At 35.3% G+C, this 25,835-nt stretch overlaps 1 protein-coding gene across 1 annotated transcript; it reads right to left on the bottom strand.

The window, feature by feature from the left end:
* Positions 289-19,915, bottom strand: LOC18588930. Its single transcript, XM_007013671.2, has 24 exons — positions 19,732-19,915; positions 17,537-19,626; positions 15,901-16,099; positions 15,745-15,804; positions 14,854-14,958; positions 13,091-13,231; positions 11,846-11,908; positions 11,220-11,447; positions 11,036-11,119; positions 10,374-10,531; positions 9,728-10,247; positions 8,839-9,009; positions 8,659-8,718; positions 8,067-8,189; positions 7,084-7,359; positions 6,213-6,278; positions 5,878-6,009; positions 4,312-5,136; positions 3,907-4,187; positions 3,374-3,630; positions 2,252-2,490; positions 1,889-2,080; positions 1,039-1,311; positions 289-747 (listed from the first exon to the last, which is right to left on the bottom strand). Exons 2-24 carry the CDS (start codon positions 19,492-19,494, stop codon positions 601-603), a joined length of 6,558 nt encoding a protein of 2,185 aa, XP_007013733.2. The 5' UTR covers positions 19,495-19,626; positions 19,732-19,915; the 3' UTR covers positions 289-600.

Here is a 25,835-nt window from a genome sequence, read left to right as displayed (position 1 = left end):
GTCCTATTCTCGAAATCGCTTATATTGTAAAATTAAACAGACATGCTTGCTGGAGATTGCTTATATGGGAGTGGCAGTGAAACGAATGAAAGAAAGAACCACTCCCTCAGTGTCTTTAAACTAATCTGAATTATCTTTTCACCCTTTACACTGACTCGATCAGACTTCTGCATTTGCATTTTTTTTTTCAATCAAATGGCATATTTAGGCTCTACTCTTTGCATTTTATAAATAAAGGCAATAAAAATGTTAGTAAAGACGACAAAAATTAAATCGTACACAAATTAATTACATCAAGGATTACTAGAAAACCAATACCTCTTTCTTTTTTTCTTCTTCACTTGAAGCTAGACCATTCTATTGAATTTTACATCTGTTGTCTGTACAAAATTCAAGGTGCTGACATATGAACAAAGCTCATTCATTTCCGAGCAAAGAATAAGAATATGTAACTAAACCTAACTTTACATTGTCAAAAACTACTCTACCCCTTCCCCAGACCTTTTTTCCCTCATTTTACGTGAAATGTAGGCATGACCATGGAAAGACTTTTGCCGGTGCAAGCGGCCCGGTTTTAGCTGGATGAAGGCGGCTAGCAGGTTAGTCTTGTGAAGTAGCAGAATACTCAAAAAGAAGGCGTTTGGAAGGTGCAGATTGTAGGAGCACTCGCAATCGGCTTGTAAGCTGGTAGATCAAGGTCCACTGCATTGCCATCTCTGAGTCTTTCAGCTGCCTAACTATGGAGGCCTAATTGAGAGAGATGAAAGCATTGGAAAATGATAAAGAACTTAGGGGATAACAACGAAATCTTCAAAATTCAAAATTGATTAAAGGTTGTATAAAAGCTTATCAGGCCAATGATTAGTGAATCCAATCAAAGAAAGCACCCAAAAACTGTGTACAATGTAGAGTTTGTTTTTCGTCCACCTTTTAATTCTATATATTGATTCACTAACATGAAAGAAGAACTCCTTATGTGAAATGGAATGTTGATTTGAGACAAGAAAAAAGTCAAGGATGCATTAAAGTTAGATTTACCTGCAGCCGTTTTCCAAGCTGGACTTCAACTTCTGTCCCAAAGGATATATTGCTAGCCAAAGATTTGAGAGGATCAGCTGTAGGATCAACAGAAAGCAAACTAGGGATTTGTGGAGCATACACTAGCCTCCACCTGGCCTGACCAATCTCCCCCTTCCCTTCTATTCTTGGCATTAGTGTTTCAACTGTTGCAGTTGCGAGCTTTTTAAATGCAAGTTGGCCATCACCTTCCAATATGGACTCAGCCAATTGACTCTCAAATACTCTAGCAGCCTGGACAAAGGGGGAAAATTCACAACACCAAACCAAACCACTACAGTCCATGAAATCAACACTTTTATATGAATTTGGAAACTACAAACAATAAGATTAACCACATAAAAAACCTAGGGCAAAAATTCTCAACGTATCCAGGCTAAGCTTATAAATTCCCTGCAGCATTGGACAGCTACTTGTTAGACCAACAGAAAATCAGAAGCAAACATCACATCCATTGCAACAGAGATCAGACACATGCATTCAATATGAATGCAAGTAAACAACTCAAATTACATGATACTAAATTCAATTTGCAATTACGTCTCAAGTAAATTTGCCGATCATAAGGAAGACAAGATATTTCACTTATGATTCAACTTTATCACTTCCTTAACGCACAGCTTATTCGGCATATAATAAGAACCATTAATCCTCAATCATCGTTTCCGAATAATACTTCATTAAATAATGCCATAGGATGCAACCCTAGTACAAGAGGTCCTAATCTATTTACAGACAGAATATATCGGTTAAGGGGACACAGAGGAAACAAAAAATTTACACACAATCATATTATTTTTTATAATATTACCTCAGTAGGTGAGAGAACATCCTGCTCCACAGAACGTATTGAGGTTACCACCAATTTGTCCTGCCAATTGCTGGCTCGACTTTGAATCCTAAATTGCCATTCTGATCCAACCAAAGCTAAGTCCAGCATTGGATCTAGCCCATGCTCAGGTTCAAATTTTGCTATGTTTAAATGTTCTCGCTTAAGCCTAACCTGAATTTGCAGAAGTCAAAGTCAGTGTGTTCAAAAATTTGAAATTTCTACTTGCCTTTCAAAAAAATTGTCAGTGTGTTCAATGCAATAAAATAACCAGTCTAGCAGAAACAAATTTGAAAAGCACAAAGATATTTGAACAACAGTAACATAGATATACTATAGACTCACTTGAGTTGCAACAAGATTCACATCACCATTCTCAAATGTTAAAATGCCCTTGGGTTTTATCCATTTTGGATGAGCCAGGCCATTCAACTCAAGTTCCCCACTAACGGCAAAGTTAAGAATCAAAGGATAAACTATCCTCAATTCTGGTCCTAAAACAAGCTTCAAATCACTAAGGCGGACATCAACACTTGGTTTAATGTTCACTTGCTCCATTTCCTTCTCAACTTCAGCTGATTTAACTGCAAAACACAATAAATAATTCACTTGGACAATCAAAAAAATAATAGAGACAAATTGATCATACACCATAGATACGATTCTGCACGTTCACAAAAATTCAGTAAATATAAAACTGATAGTAAATCCTTATTCTTCATTTCATGAAATTGACATTACTTCTTATTCCTGCTAATAAAATGCTTCATCCAGTCATTACCACCTAATTTGTGCAGAAAATAAGAAATAAACATTGAAAAATAACACATCCTATTTTTGGAAAGCGATAGACCAGCAGGTATCTCTATAAAATATTCTAATTCAAAATTTCACCTATAGACAAATTCTTAATTCACCAATTTTAGAGTTTACTTTCTTCTTCTTCTTCTTAAAATCAAAGTAGCTTATTCCTTCTACGTGGCACCCATTTAAGGCTTCCAAACATTGAATGCAAAAAGAAAACCCACCATAAGAGATCTTTGCCTTGAAATTTCTGGTTATCTAAGAACCTCACTGAAGGCAAAGGCCACCATTCTTTTCTAACTTAGAGATTTGTTTGTGTTTAACTTAGAATTGATACATCTCACAAGTAAATGGGTGGTAAATGGGTGATAAATGAAATGTCAACTTATAGAATGCCCTTACTAGGAAAAGAAAAATATTGGAAAGGAAATGTCATCCGCTCTTTAGGCATTGCATTAAAAAGAATCTTTTCTAGATTACTATTGAAGTCTGATCCAGTTCTTGAAAAATAAACATTTCATTAGGATGTACTGAAAAAGTTAAAAATTTTAAAATCATGTGGCGTTTCCACAAAGAGTAGTCTAGATTTCAATTGTAGCAGTCAGTGACTACTAGAAAGAAAGAAAAGGCATCAGAATTGAAAGTAATAATAGCATACACTACCAGAGGATTGTGGGAGTTTGGTCCTTGAAGAAGCAGGTTCAGAACTGAAAAACCGTGAGACATATCTAGAAGCAACTGCTTGACTGACTCCAGCACCTGGAAGCCTGGACTGGTTTGATGCCAGTTTATTAAAAGGTGCAGCTCCACTACCCTTATCATGTGGCAAATATGCCTCCCCATGGCTCAATTTAATATTCCCTGAGATGTTTGGCTGCAGAATGGAACCAGTTAGCTGCAACTGAGTGTCAACCTGGCCACTGATATTAGCAAGATGTCAGTTCCCACAATCGACACATAAAGGAAACAAAACAATTACACAGCTAACAAAAACCCAGAAGAAAGGGAATTCATCTGTTGGGTATAAAGAGCTAATGGATCAAGTAGGCAAATGCCAGATGGCAGCCTGGTGGGCAGGTGTAGGGCAGGAACTACTGCCTTCCATCAATACTAGCAATAAGCGCAAACATCAGCATTGAGGAACAAAATCATCATATAAAAATCATAAATCACATTTCAAAGAAAGATAAACACACCTCAGAATGTTTTTTGCCCGTACTTCTAGAACTTCACATTTCAAGTCAATTTTATCACCCAAGGATGCTTCACTTGTTCTAAGGGGCAAATTCCCTTTTACAAACAGCTTCCCCTTTCTGCTTACCCTACTCTCCAAAAAGGCAATGCATAACTTATTTGATTTCACATGAACAGTGCCACCAATGTTTGTAAGTGGTTTTCTGAGTACTGGTGAAGATATAGATGCCCTGTGGAACGATGCAGATCCATCAAGCACAGGTTGTTCAACTGTGCCTCTAACCTGTTTATTTAAAACACATAAAAAAGATTATTAAAAGTTAACATTAACTCTGAATCAAAATTTATTGGCAAATTATTTACCACAAGTGTTTAGGCGACAAGTAACCTAACTTGAGCTAACCCACCTGAAGCATGACATCTGCACTGCCATGAAGCCAGTTTGCATAAGGAGATAATGCTGTCAACAACATCATGCCCCCATCCTTTATATCAGCATCAACTCTAACTTCTCCTACATCTAAGATGTTCCAGTTTAAACCTTTAAGGCTTTCAGCTAACTGAGTGTCCCAACCTTCTTCTGTTCTCTCCCGAAACATTTTCTTCTCACTAGCTTTATCACTTGACTCCTTATCCCTTTCCTTCACCCAGCCAGGGACCAAAGTTGTCCCACTTCGTTCTGTTTCAGTTTCTTCTTCCTCAGACATGCTACTTTGGACAAAAGTAACAGGAACACTTCCTTGAACATGTACATGGCCATTTTGGATGATTGGTTCAAATTTGGCATTGAACAGAAAACGGCTGCTTGAGGTTAGGGAAGCAACAACTTCAGCACGCCCAAGATCAATGCCCCCAATGGCACCATCCAGAAGCCTTACTTGTACATCACATTCTGGTTTTGCAAGACTTCCTCTGAGGTCTCCTTCCATGTATAATATTCCCTTAATTGGGGCTAACAATTGTCGCAAAGAATGAACAGCCTCAGTGGCAGATGATTCAATAATCTGCACTAGGGTAGGGACTAGACTAACAGGAAAATTTAGAACAGCAAAATGAAGATTGGTTTTTGGCCCCAACAAAGTCCCATCAGCATGGATTGTTGCATCATCTTTTTTGATAAAAATTTTCTCAAGACGCAAACCATCATCGTTGCTGTATGCACCCACTGCCACAACTCGTTGAGTGTTGTAGCTTCCCCACTCCCAATCCTCCCCATGAAAATCAAATTCTGCCTGGAAAACATTGACAAGAACCAATAATGTCAAAGGAAATATGCCTCCTTGTAAAGAAATTCAAAAATGATACAGGAAAAGAAAAATTGGTAATCTGTCCTTCCCAATAAATACAAATAGAAGAAAACACTTATAAGCCCCCGTCCGAAGCTCTGGATACATAAAATGAGATAGAAAGGGAAGGTCCCCTGGAGGAGCCTCGAGATCTCCAAAACCAGCAGCATAAATTTAAAAAGTTAGGCTCCTTAAATGAATCATTTAAACTGCTAGTGTCCGAATCAATATGTTCATCTATGTCCACATAACAGTAAACTTCAAAATCACGAAAACTGCATAAAATTTTGTGTTTGAGAATGATTGTTTATGTGTTAATTTAGGAGTGAGTGGCGTAACCTTAACAAATACACCTGTAACATTCAACTTTTATAGTTCCTAAGATGGGAGTTACAAACAGGCTTTAAGTCCAGATTCAAGTGAATGATCATGAACAAGTACACACTTGGCCATTTCCTATCTGAAGAACTACAAAATAAATATATAAATAAATACTATGTATCAATGATCTAGTTTCATTATGCTTTGCAATAAGAAATCCTGACCTTGTTATGTCACACAACTAAGTTTGCACTCCAACAAATACATGGTTATAGACTGATCACACACTAGCTATAATATTTCATATTTGACAAACAAATAATTTTTAAAATTTATTCATGTATGCACAGGTTGGAAAATGCATACCATTGTGTCTCCATTTCCTCCGCCACTTGCATCAAGAGAACCATGCCAGCGGCCCTTAAGTTCTGCCAAACCTGGGAGACTTAAGCCTTCAAGAATAACTTCGTTTGATGCAGCATAATGACCTCGTATTACCTAAAAAATTCAAAGAGCTGTTAGACCTTAAAAGTGTAAAAAAGTATAAAAAATTAAATTTTGGTAAGTTATATATTGAGCTAATGTCATAGAAGTTACTGGAAACATAGGCATCTCATTCCAATTCCAAAACGCACATATCAAGAGGTACTGCAAATTGCATCTTCAAGATTAGAAAGACATATCAGGTATTGAACAAGTACCTCAAGCAAGTCTTGAAGACTCTCAGTATATACTCCTACTGACTGCAGACTTTGAATGAAAAGATCCTGCAGATAGCATGCAGCCATAAAGATTTTCAATTTGAAAGGAATAAATACTGCAGATATCTCCATAGTGTAAAGAAAACAACAAATATAGTGTTAAGAAAAGAGGAAACTTTAATGTAGAGCATTTCTTTTCCTCAACCCAACCCCCCCCCCCCCCCCCAAAAAAAAAAAAAAACGGAGACAAGTTCACTATAACACAAACAACCACCAGCTATCTAATATGCAATCCTAAACTTATTCAGATTGGAATTTGTCACATGCCAACAATATCTAATCCTCCTTAGATACTATATTGTTTTAAGGAACATATATGTTAAATTTCTACATTTTCTTTTGGATTGATACTGTTCTAACTTGAGACCTTCTAACTCATAAATAATTGAGTGTTGATACCATAACTATTTCCTGTAATATTTGCATCAAAATAAGAGACCAGTAATTTATTAAACAGTTAACATGTACAGACATCAATAACACTTATATTCTTTTCCATTTTGGACACAAAAAAAACAACCCAAAAGAGTATTAATATAGCCTAATTGAACACAAACTTTGGGGTAAGGCCATTTCAATGATGTTCGAAACCCATTTGATACTCTAGTTTTTTCATTTTTGAAGCTAGGGTGAACTGTACTCAAATCATAACAATAAAATCTCTGTATTGCCACTAGCCAAATGCTTCCTGCTAAAACGATGGAACAGCCAGCTCCAGATTTTATTTAGTTGCAGTGACTTCTATGGGTGTCTAAGCTGCCTGGACAAAATAGAATTATAATCCATTTCAGTAAAAAAACCAGAACACAACCTTTGATCTAGAAAGAACAGCAGGATCGGTACTTCGGGACAAGAGTCTTGCAAGGGGAAGCATCTCAGCAACCTCAGCTCGAGGAACTTCAAGTCTCATTCTCCACCTTCCCATAGAAGATATGACACTACCCAGATGCCCAGTCATTGCTCTTTTAAACAAGCCGCCCCTTCCCTTTTCAGAAAGGTTTCTATCTCGGGTGCCAGGCAATACATATTCGCCTTGAAGCTCATACCGGCTACTGATTTGTTCTAAAACAGTTTTTTCAAGCGTGATCTACAAAAGGCCATGTCAATCAGTAACATCAGTTACCTCCTTTGCAGCACCTAGATCGTGCAATACATGAAAGAAACCAGTGATGGTATCCTCAAAAATATTACAATGTCTTCAGCAAGCAGTACTGGAACTAAATTTGTTGCCAAAAATCCAAATTGAAGTAAAAAACTTGGCATTGACTAATATGAAGGCTAGAGATTCCAATCACAATGTCAATATATTTTAAATGACCAACATTATGTTTATAAATTATTGTTTGCTCCAGTCAATATAACTAATTTTAGTTAGACAATATAAATGGTAATACAAAACTAATGGTAGAAGAAGGCTGGAGGTCAGTTTCTGAGGAAACTTACAAGTGCTTGCAAGGAGAAGTTTTAAATGAAACCAATTGCAAAAAAAAAAAAAAGGAAGGAAACTTCAAGCCCAATATCAACAGTAAGTTACAACATCAAATGCATAATCTGCACATGCAATTGGTAAAGAAAGACATCAAGCAAAAAAAAAGATGGGAAAGAAAGATAAGATCCCCTAGCAACCACTTCAAGTAAAAGATCAAACCTAAAACTGAACTTGTTTGAAAAAATACCTAACCAATTAACCAAAAACACAAAATATTAACCAAACGGAAACTTCATGTGAGATAACCCAATCAATTCACCAGCAAAAACAGACATATTGATAATATGAAAACTTCAAATACTCACAACATCACCGCTCCACCTAGCAGCCACATCTAGGGCTTCACCAAGCACACCGCTGAATTTGGGGTGAAGCACAGATAGAACACCATGGCCCCTTCTTTTCTGGAAATTAAGCTGGATTTCTGCCTGAAAGTGGAAAAACAAAAACACAATTAACCATACAGTTTTACATCCAATTTACCACTAGCAACTAACAATATTAAATGATTTATCATCATCAACCTCCCAAAAGATCACATTTAGAATGAATTGGAACACAACATTTCAGATGGAGAGCAGAAACAGCTTATGGCCATTGACACAAGCACTGTCGCAGATGGTAGAAACTTCTTTTAGATTGAAGAAGATTTTCACAATGCGGTAATGTGCAGAAAACACCACCACACCCCCCCCCCCCCCCCGCCCCCTTACATTGACTTATTTCAAAAAATATATATTAGAATTTTGATCCTTTCTTGCCAAATTAATAGGCTATGCATGTAATCCCTCTCTCCCTAAAAAAATCCTTCAATCTATCATCTCAATTGAATTCAACTGCAGTCTCTGATATTAGCTTTGTTCTTCTCAAGTCTTGAAGGGACATATAAAAGCTTACTCGCTGTATTGTTCCACGCAGTGAAGCAAGCTCCAATTCATCAAGTGGCAAGTGTCGTATCTGCAAGCAACATACACATGGGCAGGAAAGTTTCAACTTCATTTTACCTTTTTGCTTTCATATTAAGAACACTTGATAAGACTAAAATTCATAAACTAAACTAGAAAGATCTTACGATACCTCCAAGGTAGCAGAATGAAGTGGGCGAAAACAAATATTAGCTCTCAGTTGCCCCTTTTGAAGAGAAAAGGAGAATAGTTTTCCATTTTGCAAGTTTTCCTCAGAGCCAGGTTGCAGGGGCTGCACAACCTCAACTGCAAGACTTTCATCTGGCCTACCTAAGGCATCTAACTGCACAACCAGGGAGAAGAAAGATGACATGGTAAATAAGTTAGTAAAAGAATTGGCAATAGATGGGTATACAATAAGAATAAGTTCCCACAAATATTATATTTGACAATGAAATACTTGATGTTTTGAGAGGAAAGATTTACTTGTATTCCATTCAGCCCAATAAGAACAGACTTGATGGGAAATTATATGACATGTGTTACTATTTATTTTACACAATTTTTAGATGCTTTCTCAATCTTTTCAGAAATTCAAGATCATAAACTATAAACCATAGACCTAAAAAGTCGCAATACGGTAGAGAAACATGAGGCAGAAGCTTTTGTATCGCATAAATACACTAAATTTCAATGAAAGTCAGAACCTACTTGAAAATATACACTTGGAAGCTACAAAAACAACTTAAGTTTTCCCCCCTATGTTGGGTCAGCTATAAGGATCATACTACTCCATTGTGGTCATGTTCCTCTTTGGCCTTCCCCTCCCCTAGACACTATGGAAAGAACAAAAATTGTTTAAACCTATATATTATTATGCCCACATTAGAGAATTCATACAGTCATATTTATAGAGCATAATAAAGTTTCAAGTTCCATGTATCCAGCAGTATATAATGACCCTCTCAATATGCATGTGAAAGCTTTTAGCAACATAAAATGACCCTCAGCACAAACACAATAAAAGCACTAGTAAGTATCTTGCTTAGCGGAGGCAGCACCTTGACAGAGTTGCGAGAGATGCTCAACTGCCCAACCAACTGAGGTGCCAGCATTAACTGATTCAGTCTGAGACCTGAGACTGACAAATCACCAACAAGACTCTGTCTGCTTCTCTCATCTGTCATTTTCTCAGGTTTCCCCTCGGGACCAAAATCTTGCTCACTGGTAATACAAGGCTTCAGAACCTTTCCATGAAATTTTATTTTTCCAGTTGCTTTCAAATGTGTAGGCCTTGGAGAATCAAAAGTATAAGAAGAAACCAGGCTGAAAAACTCAAAACCACGCATACGCAAGTCCAACTCCACTCCTTCAACAATAAATGGCACAGCACTCTTCACATTGAACTCTTTTCTGTTTAGCCAGTATTCCTCAGGATATGAAGTTTGAACTTTTGTAAACAAATCAAAAGCAACAGATGAAGAATTGACAGTTATACAATCATGTGAAATCATTATATCTCCCCGAGCATCACTAAAAGACCCTTCAGCTTTTGGTGCAGTCCACTTGATATCAAACCTCCTACAGGAACGTGAATAAGCCAACTTAAACTATAAGCAACATCAATGAAGAAACAAACAAAAAATTAAGAAATAAAACTGTCCACATCAATGAACCCAAATCAAGGAGGAAAGCTCATCAGCTTACGGTTTCAAAAGTGATCCAGAAAGTTTTGTCTCTCCACTTAAATCCCCTAACTTGAGTGGCATAAGATGAAGATACCTCGGTATATATCGTTGCATAATCTTGTCAAAGGACAAATTTCCAGAGAAATTTACATCCATTGCTGTATCATCTTCCTCACCCTGTGGGATATAGGTCTTGTACGTCAGAATTGCAGAAGAAATAACGTTTGAATACATAATGCATCATAGGACAAGGAAACATACTTCTATTATTGTATTTCCACTTTGCCAACTAGTTATTGGGAGGGCTAAAGTTAAGAAATCAAAACATGCCAACCTAAGTAGTATGAGACAAATCATGAAGAAATTGCAATTTGGAAGAGGCATAAGTGCATAACACTCATTATTGTATGACCAACAATGAAAAAGATTATAGGAGAAGCAACAATGAAAGGCCAGAAAATAACAACTTCAATGTACAAAAATTGCCAACCAAGTGCTGCAGTTCAGATATCATAGCCAACAAACAGATCAAGAGAAAAGGATGAAGCATAATGGAGGACGACGTTCCATGCTGTCAACAAGGTACTTGAAGAAAGTCACTGAATAAGATGATAATCCAATGACAATCAAGTGTTCTCTCAGCCAAGCTAATTGGGCAAAAAAGGGGAAATACTGACATACCTCTGGACAAATCCATGCATTTCCTGCCCCTCGAATCTCCCCACCATCCACAAGACTAGCCCTAATTCCATACAAGTCAGCAACCTATCACATTTGACAAAAATTTTACAAAAGCTGACCACTGCACTGATGTCAAAGAAATGTCCATCTTAATAACAAGACTTTCTATTGAAAAAAAACATACGCAGTTATCAGTGTTAAAGGTAAAATTAGCTGACAGATATGAAAATGGAACACGATCAAATGCTGCCACTGCACCAGACTCTTTGTTTTTCAACATTGCTTCAGATGCAGAGGACGCAGGGACATCAACAGAGTAAGATATCTTTCTAGACACCATTCCACTCCCCACAAAAGTAGGGGCATCCAGTGGGCCTTGACAGTTGAAAACAGCCGTCACAGAACCAGCCAACTGCAGTCAAGATAGAAAGCTGAAAGAGATTAACATTGATAGATCAAAGATAAAACCATACGAGTAAATTCCTAAAGAAGTGAAAAGGTATAGAGATAGGACCAACAGTGTATGAGGAATTAAACTATCAAGGACTAATTACATCTAATTAAAGGGAAGATGTTGATGACGATAGTCATATCATAATAATAGTAGTAGAGGCATCACTTCAGAAGAACAGAAAAGTCCTGCAGAATATGTCATCCTATTAACTATGGATAGCATTGGTAGTAACAGTAATAACGATGATGAACTTCATAAGAACAGAAAAGTCCTGCAGAATATGTCATCCTATTGGGTATGGGTAGTAGTTGTACAAACAGTAATAATGATGATGAGAAGATAAATGCCATGCATACCGGAAACAACAAAGGCTTCATCTTGAAAGTTTTCATCAGGGCATTTACTTCCACACATGGAACCTGAAAATAAAGTCCTGGTTACACAATTAGACAATGAAGGCAGAATAAAACACTACAAGTTTTCAGAAAAAGAAAGGAACATAGCAAAGCTGTCACTTTAAGCTCAAACAAATGCATTGGATTGTAAGTCATGACTTCTTTTTCTTCATAATAACCTCAAATGCGAATGTCATGATTCATGTTACAAATAACTTCATTGAAATTAAAACAATAGCCTAGGAGTTCCATCATTAGACACAAAGTTACAAACTCCCATCCTAAAAAGCAAAATATATGGACATAAGCTGCTTTATGCAGCATCTTTGAAGTGATCATCAAAGTTACAGTACATCTTCAAAAGTGAATCTAACTTCAAACATTCATTTTAAAATCTAGCTCTAAAACAAATTGAGGCAGCAGGTTATAAGAGACATTAACATTCTTACCACAAAAGAAGAAAATAATGAAAAGTTTAAAACATAAGAATCTGGGCTAGCATTTTACAAAACTGTATCTCCCTGTGGAGTGAAAGGAACTTTGACATGAAATTTGTTCTCCGTGATAACAGCAATCAAGAAACCCAGAAAAGGATCATGTTAAACATCAGACTTAAACCAATTGGCAATAGATGAAATGGACCAACCTGAATATAACACCACAACAACAATCCCAAACTTAATTGATATTAGATAACACCGCTCAAGACTTCCTCTAGCATGTAGACATACGACAAACCTGAAACAAATGGAACAAGCCTACCACATGGACAACAACTAGGGAGTAACCATTTACAAATAATAAAAACAACAAACAATTTGCGCTCCAATACCAAGTTAAGCATCCAACTTAAAACAAATTGATAAGGGAGAAGCTCAACCTAAATAAAAGGCCAGAATAAATTTCGAACTTGACTGATGTGGATAACACTACTAAACCAATCATTTGTTTAAACCGTAAAGAAATAACTCAATCCCACCTTCTAACTATCAACAAGGATTATCCCCTTTTCAATTGTATTACAAACTTCAATAGTGTAACTGAATAACTGTTCAAATCCATATACATTTTAGCACATACAGCAACATCACTTTTAGTCTGAACAAAACAAGAAGTTCTTCCAGTTTAATAAAGCAGTAAAATTCAGAAAACCAGGTCCTCAAAAGCATTAAATAAAGCCTGGCCAGAAAATATGCAATAACACACCTGACACATAAGATGGAACTCTCCTTCCTCAGGATGGATGCCAAAATCTCCAGAAGCATCTAAAGGAACACTACCAAACCAGCCACTTGTATTATGAAGGAATATTCGCTGACCCCGGAAACATAAATGTGCTGAAATGTCCTGCGACAACGAAATCCACAGACCAATATATTCCCAAAGGACAAACAAGAATTTGGTACTCAACTTAATGGTCAGCTTTATCTGATTTTAAACGTATAAATGTAAGTCCAAAGCACTGCATGAACATAAAAGCAATCAAAAGGAAAGCAGAGAAGGAATAAACTTAGTGAGTATTTTTCTAGCCTCAGATGTCAAGAAAGATGAGAACAATACTAACCAGAAACAAAAGAGGTCACAAGAAATGAGTTGATGTCACACAAACAACATGAATATATACGATCAAGAAACAAAACCTTAATCTCATTAAATCAGATATACAAATATCCTAAGGTTCATGCAGAGCCATATAATTGTCCATTACTCAGCAATGACATGTTCTTCCTTTTTCTGTTTTTTTGCTTAACCCACATCAACCAAAGGTCTACTTGACTTTTTGTCCAGTCCATTGCCGCCGTCAGCTAGATTAATTCTTAGATGCAAAATTGATTTTTTTTTTTTTGCACTACAAAACCGTCTTTGTCAAATGTTTAGACCTCACTCATAGAAAGAAAAAGCCTTCAACTAAATACACCCATTTCCTGTTCTAACCCAACGGGAAAAGAGAAACAGAAAAATTTTAAAGAAACATATCCGCATGACATCATTCAAACTAGAAAAGCAATCTCACATTGCCCCAATAACAAGGATGTAGACATCTGTAAGAAAACTCTTCCAACTCCCACATTACACAATGTCAATACTCAAGCTAAATAGCATTTATTCCTGCACTAGGATTGGATTGCTGAAGTTTTTGAAAATAGTAGTGCAGCTGAAAACAAGAATTGGACACTCTAAGCAACAAAGTTAATCAATTTGTTTACAATTGACAAACAAAAGAAAAGAGAAATAACGATGAAAACACGGATAAAATAAAAGAGAATCAGAGATATAAAAACTGATTCTCAAGGAAATTATTTCTCAACACATGCACCCACATTTGCATTTGAACATCCTAGCAAGTGGAATATGTGAACCAACTTCTCTTCTCTAATCCAGCTTTTCAGTCCATACAAATGGCAAACATGTAATACTTACCAATGCCAGATATATGAGGTTGACTGAATTATAATTCCTTCATGAAGATATATATTATTTCATTGCATAATGTTAATAGACTGGAATGTGCCTGTAAGCACCTAAAAACCACCTAAAGCATTCAAGAGTCCCTGAGCATAACAACACCAGAAACAAAAACTCACTTATCATATGGGCATAAACTGTATACAACACAGAAAACTAGCAACCATGTAACAAAAAACATAAATTGACTTTCAGATCTTGGACCTGCTACCAGAAAAATAATGTTTTTCCAGTGCTAGCAACACATCATCAAAAACTCAGTTATAAATAAAATGGGCGTATAAACTATATAAAACATGGTAAATTAGCAACCACACAACCAGATATGGCAAATGAGTTTCATATCTTCGTCCTGCTACCCAGGAAAATAAATAAATAGTAACTTTTTCTCCCAGTACTAGGCTACAACAAGATTCAGCAAAATTGTATGACATGCTACAAGAAATATCTAAATGGAAATGGAAGCAGGCAAACGTTATAGAGAAGATGAAACAAGGACATACTGAAAACCATGATGGAGCATCATATATTTGAAAGGCCAACCCTGTGACATCAAGCTGTCCATGAAGATTAGGAAATGTCTCCCCTGTTGACATGCACAGGTGGACCTGCAAATAAACAAAGTTGGCCAGGATACAGATATCAACCAATCAATCCTTCTACAAAGTAAGTAGAATATTAGATTCTTCGTCCTTCTATAGCAGAATACAGTCCTGCCAATAACCAAAGTTGACCAGCATATATATATATATATATTTATATAAGTAGAGTATTGAATGTAAGTACAGTATTAGATTCTTTTTCCTTCTATAACACAACACAGTCACAAAACTTGGCAGAAACTTTACCACTTATTAAGGCAGGAAATAAATGCTCTAGAGCCTAAATCAGTGTTTTTTTGTTCTTTTGGAAAAGCAGAAATTTAACAACTGTGTTTGCCAGGAGCCAAACCCGGGTCTATTGCTTATGAAGCAAAAAAATAGTCCCTCTTAAGTCATTTTAAAGTGTTAGGGGACAGGGAGACGGGCTTGGATCATACTGCTCAACTCTTGTAAATATCAACCATTCCTACGAACTAATGTCAGTGTTATGATGCTCTTACATCTCTCCCATCTATGCTGGGTGAATGCAAAGTACAACAGGGGAGCAGGTCAGCAACTTCCCATGAAATATCAAACAACAAAATTTTAGAAGTAAACAGAAGTCGATAGCAAAGGGAGTAAAAGAGATCATAAACATCAGATTATAATACTAATCCCAGAAGCAACTTTCAACATGGTACTGCAATGCATATAAAATGACTTGGTCAACCTATAGCATTGAAATGTATTTTTATATAATGCCAGAAATCAAAACAAAAAAAGAAAAACTAAAAAGTGAAGTTAGAAAAGCACCTCACCAGTGGCTCTTCCTTTAAGCCATGTGATTGGAATCTCTAAAATTCTTTCAAAAAGCTGTAGGAAAAGGCAAACGAAAAACATAGATATCAAATTCATGCTGGATCAAATGCAGTCAAAAAAGTTAAGCATCACATCCATTTTACACCTTACCGGAACAAAGAGGTTGGAAATATTTAGATTCGCATGCCATTTCTGATCTAAAGTATCCACAAAAACATCTGTAGACAACCAGCCACCATCTTCAGAGGCCAAATCTGATCTCCAAGTTTTACAGTTACCACTGAGTTGTATGTGCACACGGCCATAATGATTTTGGAACTTCACATATCCATTGGCATTCTCCATCTCTCTGCAAACAATATTGAAAGTTTTAAAAGATAGAACTAACATGGAGCATCTCTTGTTTGTAAACTTTCTCCAAGCACGGTAAATGATCAATAGAGAAAAATCAGATTCACTAAGGAAGTATGTATGGAGTATTTCAAGGAGGGTTGTACATCAAGAGTGAATTTCAATTTTCAAAATGTGTCAAATACTCTGTTTTGCAAATCAAGACAATGAATTTGGTAAATGCATCTGCCTTCAGCACCTGTACTCTGAGGGTCACAATTATATGCTTTAAATTAAGCCTCAAGAGGCCAAATGAAAATGCAGCCTAGTCTTGTGAAAGAGACAAAACATAAGAAGAGAGCGAAGCTCTTTCACCTATAGACTAATCTTGTCTTTCCCCAACCACAGAAACCTTCATTTTTAGGCAACATCTTCAAAATCAATTTCAGTGTTTTTCTCTCTCTCTCTGTCTCTGTTTCCTCTCCTCCTACAATTTCGATTGTCATCACCATTCTTCTTTGTCTTCATACCTGCCTTCATCCCTAGAGCATGTTTGGTTGAAAATTTTGGTTATTGAAGGTTGAGAATTTGAGTTACTGATTTCGTGCCAAATTTAAGAAATTTGGAGTGGTCAAATAGTGGGAATTCATCTATTTTAAAGATGTTTAGAGTTAATTTAATGGTGATTTTCATGGTTCAAGTGTCAATTTTGACAGTTGTGAATTATAGCATGTTTGAAAGGTATGTCACAGTTGTGGCACAGTGATAGAAGGCAGATGCAACAGAGAGGATGAGGGCAAATTAGCTTCAAGTTTTCTTTTTTTACCTTTGTAGAGTCCCTTTTTCCTTAAAAAAATTACATTGGAATGTTGTCCACTGCTTCCCAAACAGATTTTTTTTCAAATTCATCAATTTTGAGATACGGTATTTTATATAGGCATTTCAATTTCAAATACTTCATTCAAACACCAACGTCAGATTTCCAACAGAAACCATGTCATCCAAAACAACTACATATTACAAACCCATAACTCTAAGAAGCATAAGCCAAAACCTAAAACCTATACAAACAAAACAATAAAAAATGATCCCTTCAATAGCATAAATTTGCAGGGTATGAGGAAACTCAGAGAGAAGGTAAAATGTACATATTAATTCCCATATGTTATCGTATACGAAAAGTCATTTGGTATGAATGCATAAGAAAGGAAATTCTGAAACTGATATTATAGACTACATTTCAAAGCGATCTGAAAAAGTGCATTTAATTCACTACGACAGATTCTTAAAGACACTTTAAGGTAGGGCTATGAAGAGAAATGAAATTGAATCTTGCTTTTCTTATTTTATCCGTGGTACATAGTAAGAAATCATTGAAATATATGAATATACTAACGTACACACATGTATATATGCATAAAGTGAAAGAGGGAAACTAGGGGAATGGAGTTTGAACCTGGGCTCTCTGTCACCAAATGCTAGCAGCATCAGTGTTCCACCCTTGAAATGGACAGAATCCACAATAACTGGAAGCATCTTCTCAATTCCTTCAGTTTGCGCCACATCTACCCCATCAACAAGTTCTGCAACAATATCTTCAACCTTTAGAGCCACACCATTTTTTAGCTTTTGAAGGGATCCAGCTAAAAAATTGGAAACACGTTCCCCCATGTTGTCAGGAAAAGAAGGCAAGGTAAATTTCAAGCCTAATGGCCAAAATGTAACCGAATGGGATGCTGAAGGAGTGAGGTCAGACTTTATGGAAGTAAAACTTTGAGATGCATGACTCCTTTCACCCTCGGATACATTCTCATTCATATTTCCAGTTACAACAACATCAACAACCAAATCCTCACCATTTACATTAGAGCTCATAGTTTTAGCAGCTCCTGCAGCATTTACATCATATGGAAAACTTTTGCCAATTTTTCTGACTCCACTAAGTCTTTCAACAGTCATAAGAAACGGATCACGTATGAAATTGAAATTACCTAAAGTGCCATTATCATTACAGTGCGTGATAATATGCCGGTTTTCTGTCTCTTCACATTGCTCTCCATAATGGTTATAACTGAGCAAACTTCCTCCACCAGTATTAATGCCAATAGAAGCTTCAGCATTAGAATCAACTTCACTTTTCACCAATAGGGTATTAAGGTCCGATATATCATAACTTCCAGATGCCTCTGAATAATCACCAGAGTCCTCTTGGGATAGACCCTGAAAATATGCAAGTGCTACCGATGCACTACGCTCAAGGATTCGTCTCTTGGCAGCAACACCAGCAGTAGAGGTATCACTCCTGTTAAACTTTTTCTTAAATTTGTTCCCTTTAGGACCTTTAGGCAACAATGTAAGCCCTGAACCTGGAATTTTCACACCAAATGATTTCTCCAATTCTGCATGCTTCGTGTCATAATCAACACCAGTGTCCACGCAATGATGATCCCTCCAATGCATCTTCTCATCCATGCATGAAAATGACTTTGAGCTTGCTATTTCAGCTGAAAGACCTATCCCTTTAACTGTATCATCTTCAGATATATCTAAACTTCCCTCAGAAACAATGTAACCCATCTCTGCTGCTTTCCTAGCATCATCATCCCTCTCTCTGGCCCAGCAAGCACCAGCTTCCTCTCTGGCAATCCTCCTCCTTTTTGTACGATAATCGATCCCTTCCTCAGTTGATAAATGCCTTTGCAGACCATTGTCACAAAAGGGTATCCCCAGCCAGGTATAATCCTTCTTTTGCGCAATCAATACACTTGGATGAGACAAAATTGCATCTATCACGATCTTTCCGCGCCTCAAACTGGCAAAAGGCCGAACACGAATTTTCATAGTGGGAACCTCACCACAAGAAAACTCTTCACTGTAAGGCCCAATAGAGCATGCTTCCAAGGTGATACTTAATGGCGAAACTCTCCTAACCTTGCCAAAATCAATCTCACGCTGTACATATTCACTAAGCACCGAACAAACCGAAGGCAAAAGCGTTGCTTCCACAAAACCTTTAGCTTTCTTCTGTCCGTACCAAACCAATAAACACACACCAGATATGACAGCCGTGAGAACGGAGCACCTAACCAACAGTAATCCCTCATTCCACAACGGAGACAAAGACCTCACTAGAGCCTTGCTCCCAGCAAAAGGCTCCTTAACACTTTTCACGACAAACCCATTTCTCAACCCAATAGTTTTCCTAAACAAATCAATGTTTTTCCCACAAAAATGGGAAAACTTGATTGCTTGAGCAATCCAATCATTCTGCTTCTCCGCAGATACACGCTTGCGAATTGCTCTTCTAACGAGCTTACCCCTATCAAAACCAAAGCAATGCCCATGGCCTTTTTTACCATTTAAAGAGCTTCCAAGTGGAATCTCAAGAAATGGGGAATTAAGTTTTAGGCTCATTCTCTTCTTCCTCTTCTTCCTCTTCTTCACCTCATAGACTTAACACATCTTGTTGGGGACCAAGAACCTTCTTGCTCTTAGTCCCCTTACAACTTAAACTATCTCAAACTTCGCAAACATTCCCAAAAAATCCTAAAATTTAAAAATTCAACAAATCAAAAATTTCGCTCTTGAACTAAATAGTTGATTAAAAAAACAAAAAATTTTAGTTTTTTAGATATCGAAAAAGAAGGAAACCTGGGAGAAGGAATGGCGTGAGAGCTTAAGAATGCCTGCCGCTTCGTTGTTCCTAATTGTTAGTTTGAATCTTTTTTCTCTTTTTGGAAACAAAGACAGAAAAAGAAGGGAATCGGTTGCTTGTCTGGCTTCGCTTTCCAGTTACCAATGCGAGCTTCTTTCTTTTTTTTTTTTTTAGCGTGGCAAGATAGGAAAAAAAAAACAAAGGGGAAATTTTGTGGAGCCTCTCGACGGGTATGCAACCGATGAATATACGAAATGGCAAGATTGACCTTCTCGGCCGACACTTATAAAAAAACATGGATGGGTACATGGGTAAATTCCACTCACCTACTTAAAAGTTTTATAGCAATTCCACTTAAAGTTTCTTAGATTTGAATTAATAGTTCAAAATGTTGGATAGTTTGTAGTATTTAAGAATTTCATGATCGAAGATAATTATTCTGTTCTTATTCAGATTAAAAAATAACTTTTTTAATATATACAAGAATTTTAAACAAACATAATTATTGAAAATTATTCAATATCTTTAAACAAAACAAATACATTTGTAAAAACACTTTGAATACATATGTTAAAACATAATAAATGTATCTATCAAAATAGACACAAATTTTTAGTATATATAAAAGAATGTACTTCCAACACAGACTTCATCTATCAAAAACATTCTGTAATAGACTTGTTGTATCTTAAAGAGTCTTTATCTACAAATCCCCGTAATAAGCAACAATGTATTACAGCGTATCTCAAGCCTTCTTATTCCCTTTCTTATACTGCTTTTCTAATAATTATAAAGACTTGTTAGCGTAAAAGATGTGTAGCATTTCAATTATACATTAAGGTATAATGATGCTAATATGTAAATACTATCAAAGCCCATATGATAGGTGGGCATCTAGTATTCCTATTATACATTAAGACATAATGATGCCAATGTAAATACCATTAAGGTTTATGTAATAGCTTGGTATGTGACATTCTTATTGTAAATAAAGGTATAATGGTACTAATATGTAAAGTTAACAACTTGATTTATGATGTATTCCTATTTTATCATCGAAAGCATAATGGTGCAACATATATATTCAATATCTTTGACATAACATTCTTATTGTGCAATAAAGGTACAATGGTACTTGTGTGAACATACACATTGATGTATTAATTTGACATTTCGTATGTACATTAAGATACAACGGTCTTAATTGAGAAAGAAAGATTTTCTTATGCTAGTTGGATAGTTGGTATTGATGATAATAAATCCACATCAAGATGGATTTTTTCCTTAAAAGGTGGTGCCATTAGTTAGGCATTCAAGAAGCAAACTTGTATTATAAATTCCATTATGGAATTTGAATTTTTAGCATTAACAGCTGTTGGAAAAGAAACAGAATAGCCGAAAATTTGTTATTCGATATAAAATTATAACCACAACCAATGCCAACCAATTTCGTAAATTGTGATAGTGAGGCTACAATGTGTGTAGCCCACAATAAGATTTATAATGGAAAGTCTAAATATATAAGTCTATGACATGCTTACATAAGAAAATTAATCTCAAATGGTATTGTAATAATAGTTTATGTTAAATCTTGTAAAAATTTGGCTAATCCACTTACTAAAACTTTGCCAAGAGGTTGTAAAATCAACATCTAGTGGAATGGGGCTAAAACCCTTGACTTAAATGCGTTAGTAATGAAACCCAACTTTGAGTTAACAAAACTAACAATAAAAGTTTAATGGTTAATAACAAGTTACAATATGCTATTCTTATGTATTGAATTTTTTACATTAAATAGCCTTATTCTAGAATATTTAGTCCAACTGTTACAAGGAGAAGATGAGTAAAAAACTCTTAATCGAAATGTTAAATGCCTGTAGAAATAGGGACATAATGACAAATTTCACCTATATGAATATTAAAGTGGTGCCACTTTGAATAAGAGTTAAAAAGGTTTACTTTTATAAATATTCATGAAACGAGGATTAACACAGGACCATATAAGTGCTAAAGTAGTTGGTAGAATTTTAAAGCGATTAAATTTTGTTATGTATGTGATATTTTCGATTATGGCATAAGGAGTTACAGTTCAATCCCTGTGATACCAATAACTTCATCTTAATTTAAAATTTCTATTCTAGTAGAAAGTTCAAATGTTCATGATACTTTTTATTATGCATAGTATTATTAATATTACAAACTAATGAAGGATTGTTAGATAGTTTGTAATATTTAAGAGTCTCACATTGGAAAATAATTATTCAAGATGTTATTATTTAAATTAAAATATAACTCTTTTAATAAATAGAAGTGAACAAACACAACTATTGAAAATTGTTCAATAAAAACGTCTGTTAAAACACAACAGACACATATATAAAAACACAACGGACACAACTTTTCAATATATAAAAAAGAATGCACTTTCAGCACTGACTTCATCCATCAAAAGCATTATGCAATAAACTTGTTGTATCTTAGAGAGTCCTTATTTCCAAATCCCCATAGTAAGTAGCAACTCTTTAAAGAAAGTATGTTACAGCATGCCTCAAGCCTTTTTACTCCTTTTCTTATACTATTTTTTTTATATAAGATTTGACATGTTATTTAAAATTTACCATATTCATATTCACTGTTATGGGTAGTTATAGTGACTTTAAACTTGGTTGTCTAAATCATTCTTTGCCATAACTTTGAACTTTGAAATTGTCTCTAGTACACTTGCATAGACTTTGAAGTTATCTCATTTGGTTATTAATATGATTCAACATTTTAAATTAGTTAATCAGATAATTTACGAAACAAGGAAAAGTGTAATTGTTAAAATATTTTGTAATGCAAGAGGAGCAAGTAGAATTGACTCTTGCCCAAGTCAATGTCATCATCATTTGCAAAGAACTTGAAAGCAAAAAAAAAAAAAAATTATTCTTACAAAGGACGCAATTGCCCATGTAAATGTTTTGGAGCTTGGTCTTTGCTTTATCAAGTCTATTAGAGGATTTGCTAACAATTTCATTACTCTTAATCTTCCTTTCTCTTTTGGCCATGGAAATTTTATTTATTTGTTGATATTAAGGAATCAAGAACAAGATTTACTATGCATCTCAGAGACCATGTTGGGATCATGTTTTGTCCCATTCAACTTTCTCTATATGTAATAAAGTTTAGTTTGCAATTAATCATATTGGTGGCTATGACTTCTAGCTAAATAGAATGCAAGCAAGTAAACCTAAAGGTAAAATACTTTGACCCCTAAGTTTTAGCCATAATTTCAAGTGGATCCATTAGTATTCAAAATAAACAATTCATCCCAAATGTGTAAACAATGTTAACTGGCAAATGTAAAATATCTAAAATGTTAATATTCTTTCTTCACTCTTTTTCACTATTTTCCTTTCTCTCAAAGTGATCGATAACGCTTCCTTACACTGACTAATTACCCCACAACCAAATCTAGTCGTGGAATGTCAAATCTGGCTAAATCTCCCCAAGGGAACCTGAGATTGACATTCCCTAAGGGAGCGAGAATCTTGTGCTCCCTAGGGGAGTGTCGATGCTCCCTAGATCCACACTCTTTAAACCGACACTCCCCTAAGGAGCGTCGATCCATGCTTCCTAGGGGAATGTTTAGGAGCCCAAATTGAGGGAGCAAAATTTGGTTAGATTTGGCACTCCCTGGCCAAATCTAGTCACAAAATGGTCGATCAACAAAAGGTAGGATAGAGAGAATTTTTTCTTGAATAAGAAAGAAAAAATTTTAAAAATGAAAAATTATAATTTATATAGTGTGATAATTTTTAAAATTAATGAAAGGTAAAATTATCCAAGAAATATTGCCGTATCATCAAACTAATGAAACATCAACGGTTGACTAATGACTAACTTATGTGTCCAGTAAAAGATATTCTATCAGGGCGGAATATCCATTTCGTATACCAATGGACTCGCATAGAATTATAGCTAAAATTTAAAAGGGGTCACGATATTTTACCCTAAACCTAAATAACTTTTGAAAAAGGTTGAAGATAAAAAAACAAGGGTAAAATACCTTGACCCCATTAAATTTTGTCCATAATTTTACGCAGATCCATTACTATTTGAAATAGGCAAATTCTGCAGTAAGGTGATTATTTTTTACCAGATCCATTACTATTTGAAATAGGCAAATTCTGCAGTAAGGTGATTATTTTTTACCTTACTGTAAGGTCAATTAATAAACATTGTTTAATTTACAAGATTAAATTGTGACCATTGATTTAAAACTGATAAAGAAACATGTAAACTAGTTCAACTGGTTAATAAAAAAATAAAATTAAAAAGTCAAGAGAAATAAGAACTCTCACAAATAGAGGAGCCAGGGAAGATGAGGACTCTCCCCAACAGACTGTGTTCTCTCTTAACAGAGGAATTTTTTTTGAATTATTTTATTGTGAATTCAGAGCTGCAGCGTTGTGTATTGAAGCAACATTGCCTTTGGACCACCATTCGTACCCTTTGATCTCGACCCATGGATGGTGCAGCATTGTTTACCAGCAACCTAATCTTCTCCTACAATGTCAACCTTTTTAGAAGGTCTTTCACTCTAACCGATATCAGCATCGAAACCTTACAAAACGGCAAGAATATTCTTTAACTTTCTGTTTGATTAGGAGGCGCATACATTACTGCAACCTGCTGACAAAATTCTCAAGACAATGGCAATTAAGTTTGTTGAGTATCAGGGAAACTTTGAGTGATTTCTTTTATCCTTGATATCATTGTAATATGATAAAAAAATTGTTTGGTGAATGCTTGCTGAAATTTTTGTTGGTTACATATATCTGTGGCTATGACTGATTCTGACCATGCTCTTTATATTGGAACATGTAACAAGTCTGTGTTGACGTATTGGTCACTACTCAGACATATGTAGACATTGCTTCCATTTCTGTCATCCTAAGAACAACTGGAGACCCGATATTAATTGTATTTACCTTGGTTTTTCCTGTTTTACTGCATGATAATTTAATACAAATTGTTTGAAGCACTTTAAGCAGGTGATGAAGATTCTCAGGTGGTCGAGTGGCAGCTGCATCTTTAATGAATGATATATGGCCTGCATTTGGTTCAATAAACGTTTAAATACCCAAGTTCAACATGCCTAAAAATATTTTGAAAGAAAAGAAAAGTTGAATCATTGTTACTTTCCTATGTTTGAACTCACTGCTCTTCATATCAATAACACGCTTATGAAAATTGATTTAAAATTTTATGGGAATAGTTTGCATCTGAGCTATTTTTTTAATAGTTTTTATTAGAATTTTTTAAAAATAATATGATTTATAAGTTAACAAAAATCTAGTTGTGTTTGAACATCATTATTGTATAACTTTTTAATTTATGCCTTGGTATTTGTTATTGATTTTGTCATAACAATTATTCAATTCATAATCCTGTTTAAGGCTGGTTATATTTACTTTATAATGCAGTTTTACAGATACGGCTGTTAGAAAATATATGACAACAATAATGAGAGATGTTGAGACTATGACAAAAACTTCTTGCATGGATTTCGTTTTGGAAAAATGTGAAAACCATGAAAACATAGATGGCAACAAAGGCCAAGTCATTAACAAATCTTGTCGTCTAAAGCGACCTAAGAATGCCTTTGTTTTTTACTAGTAAGTGTGTACATATGTTGCTTTTTTTTATTTGACATAATTGTAAGTATTATTGTTCATTACGTTGTGAAATTTATTATATATTGATGTTTATATTGACGATTAAATTTAGTTTATAATAATTATTTTTTTTCTTGACAATGAATCCATTTGTGGTGAAAATGAAAAGGGTAAAAAGATGAAATTGACAAATAAGGTGTATAAATATGCCCTTTTGAAATGTATAATTTTAATATAGTTTCAAATTTGAATGAATGATTGTGAATAATTCTTTTATCTTAATTATCTTTTAATAGGTTAGGGGAGATATTGCAAAAACTTTTGCATCTCTTCGTGATGAGAGGAAGTTAGTTTTTAAAAATTTAACAACAGCAGACCGTTTGCGATGTCTAGAGGAAAAAATAGAATTCAAGGTGGTGAGTCCTCCGATAAAGGCAAGG

This window comes from Theobroma cacao, chromosome 9, assembly GCF_000208745.1.
Source record: "Theobroma cacao cultivar B97-61/B2 chromosome 9, Criollo_cocoa_genome_V2, whole genome shotgun sequence".
In the NCBI taxonomy this organism is placed as follows: Eukaryota; Viridiplantae; Streptophyta; class Magnoliopsida; order Malvales; family Malvaceae; genus Theobroma; species Theobroma cacao.
Note: the sequence above shows the minus strand (reverse complement) of the source record. Positions and strands in the feature narration are given on the sequence as shown.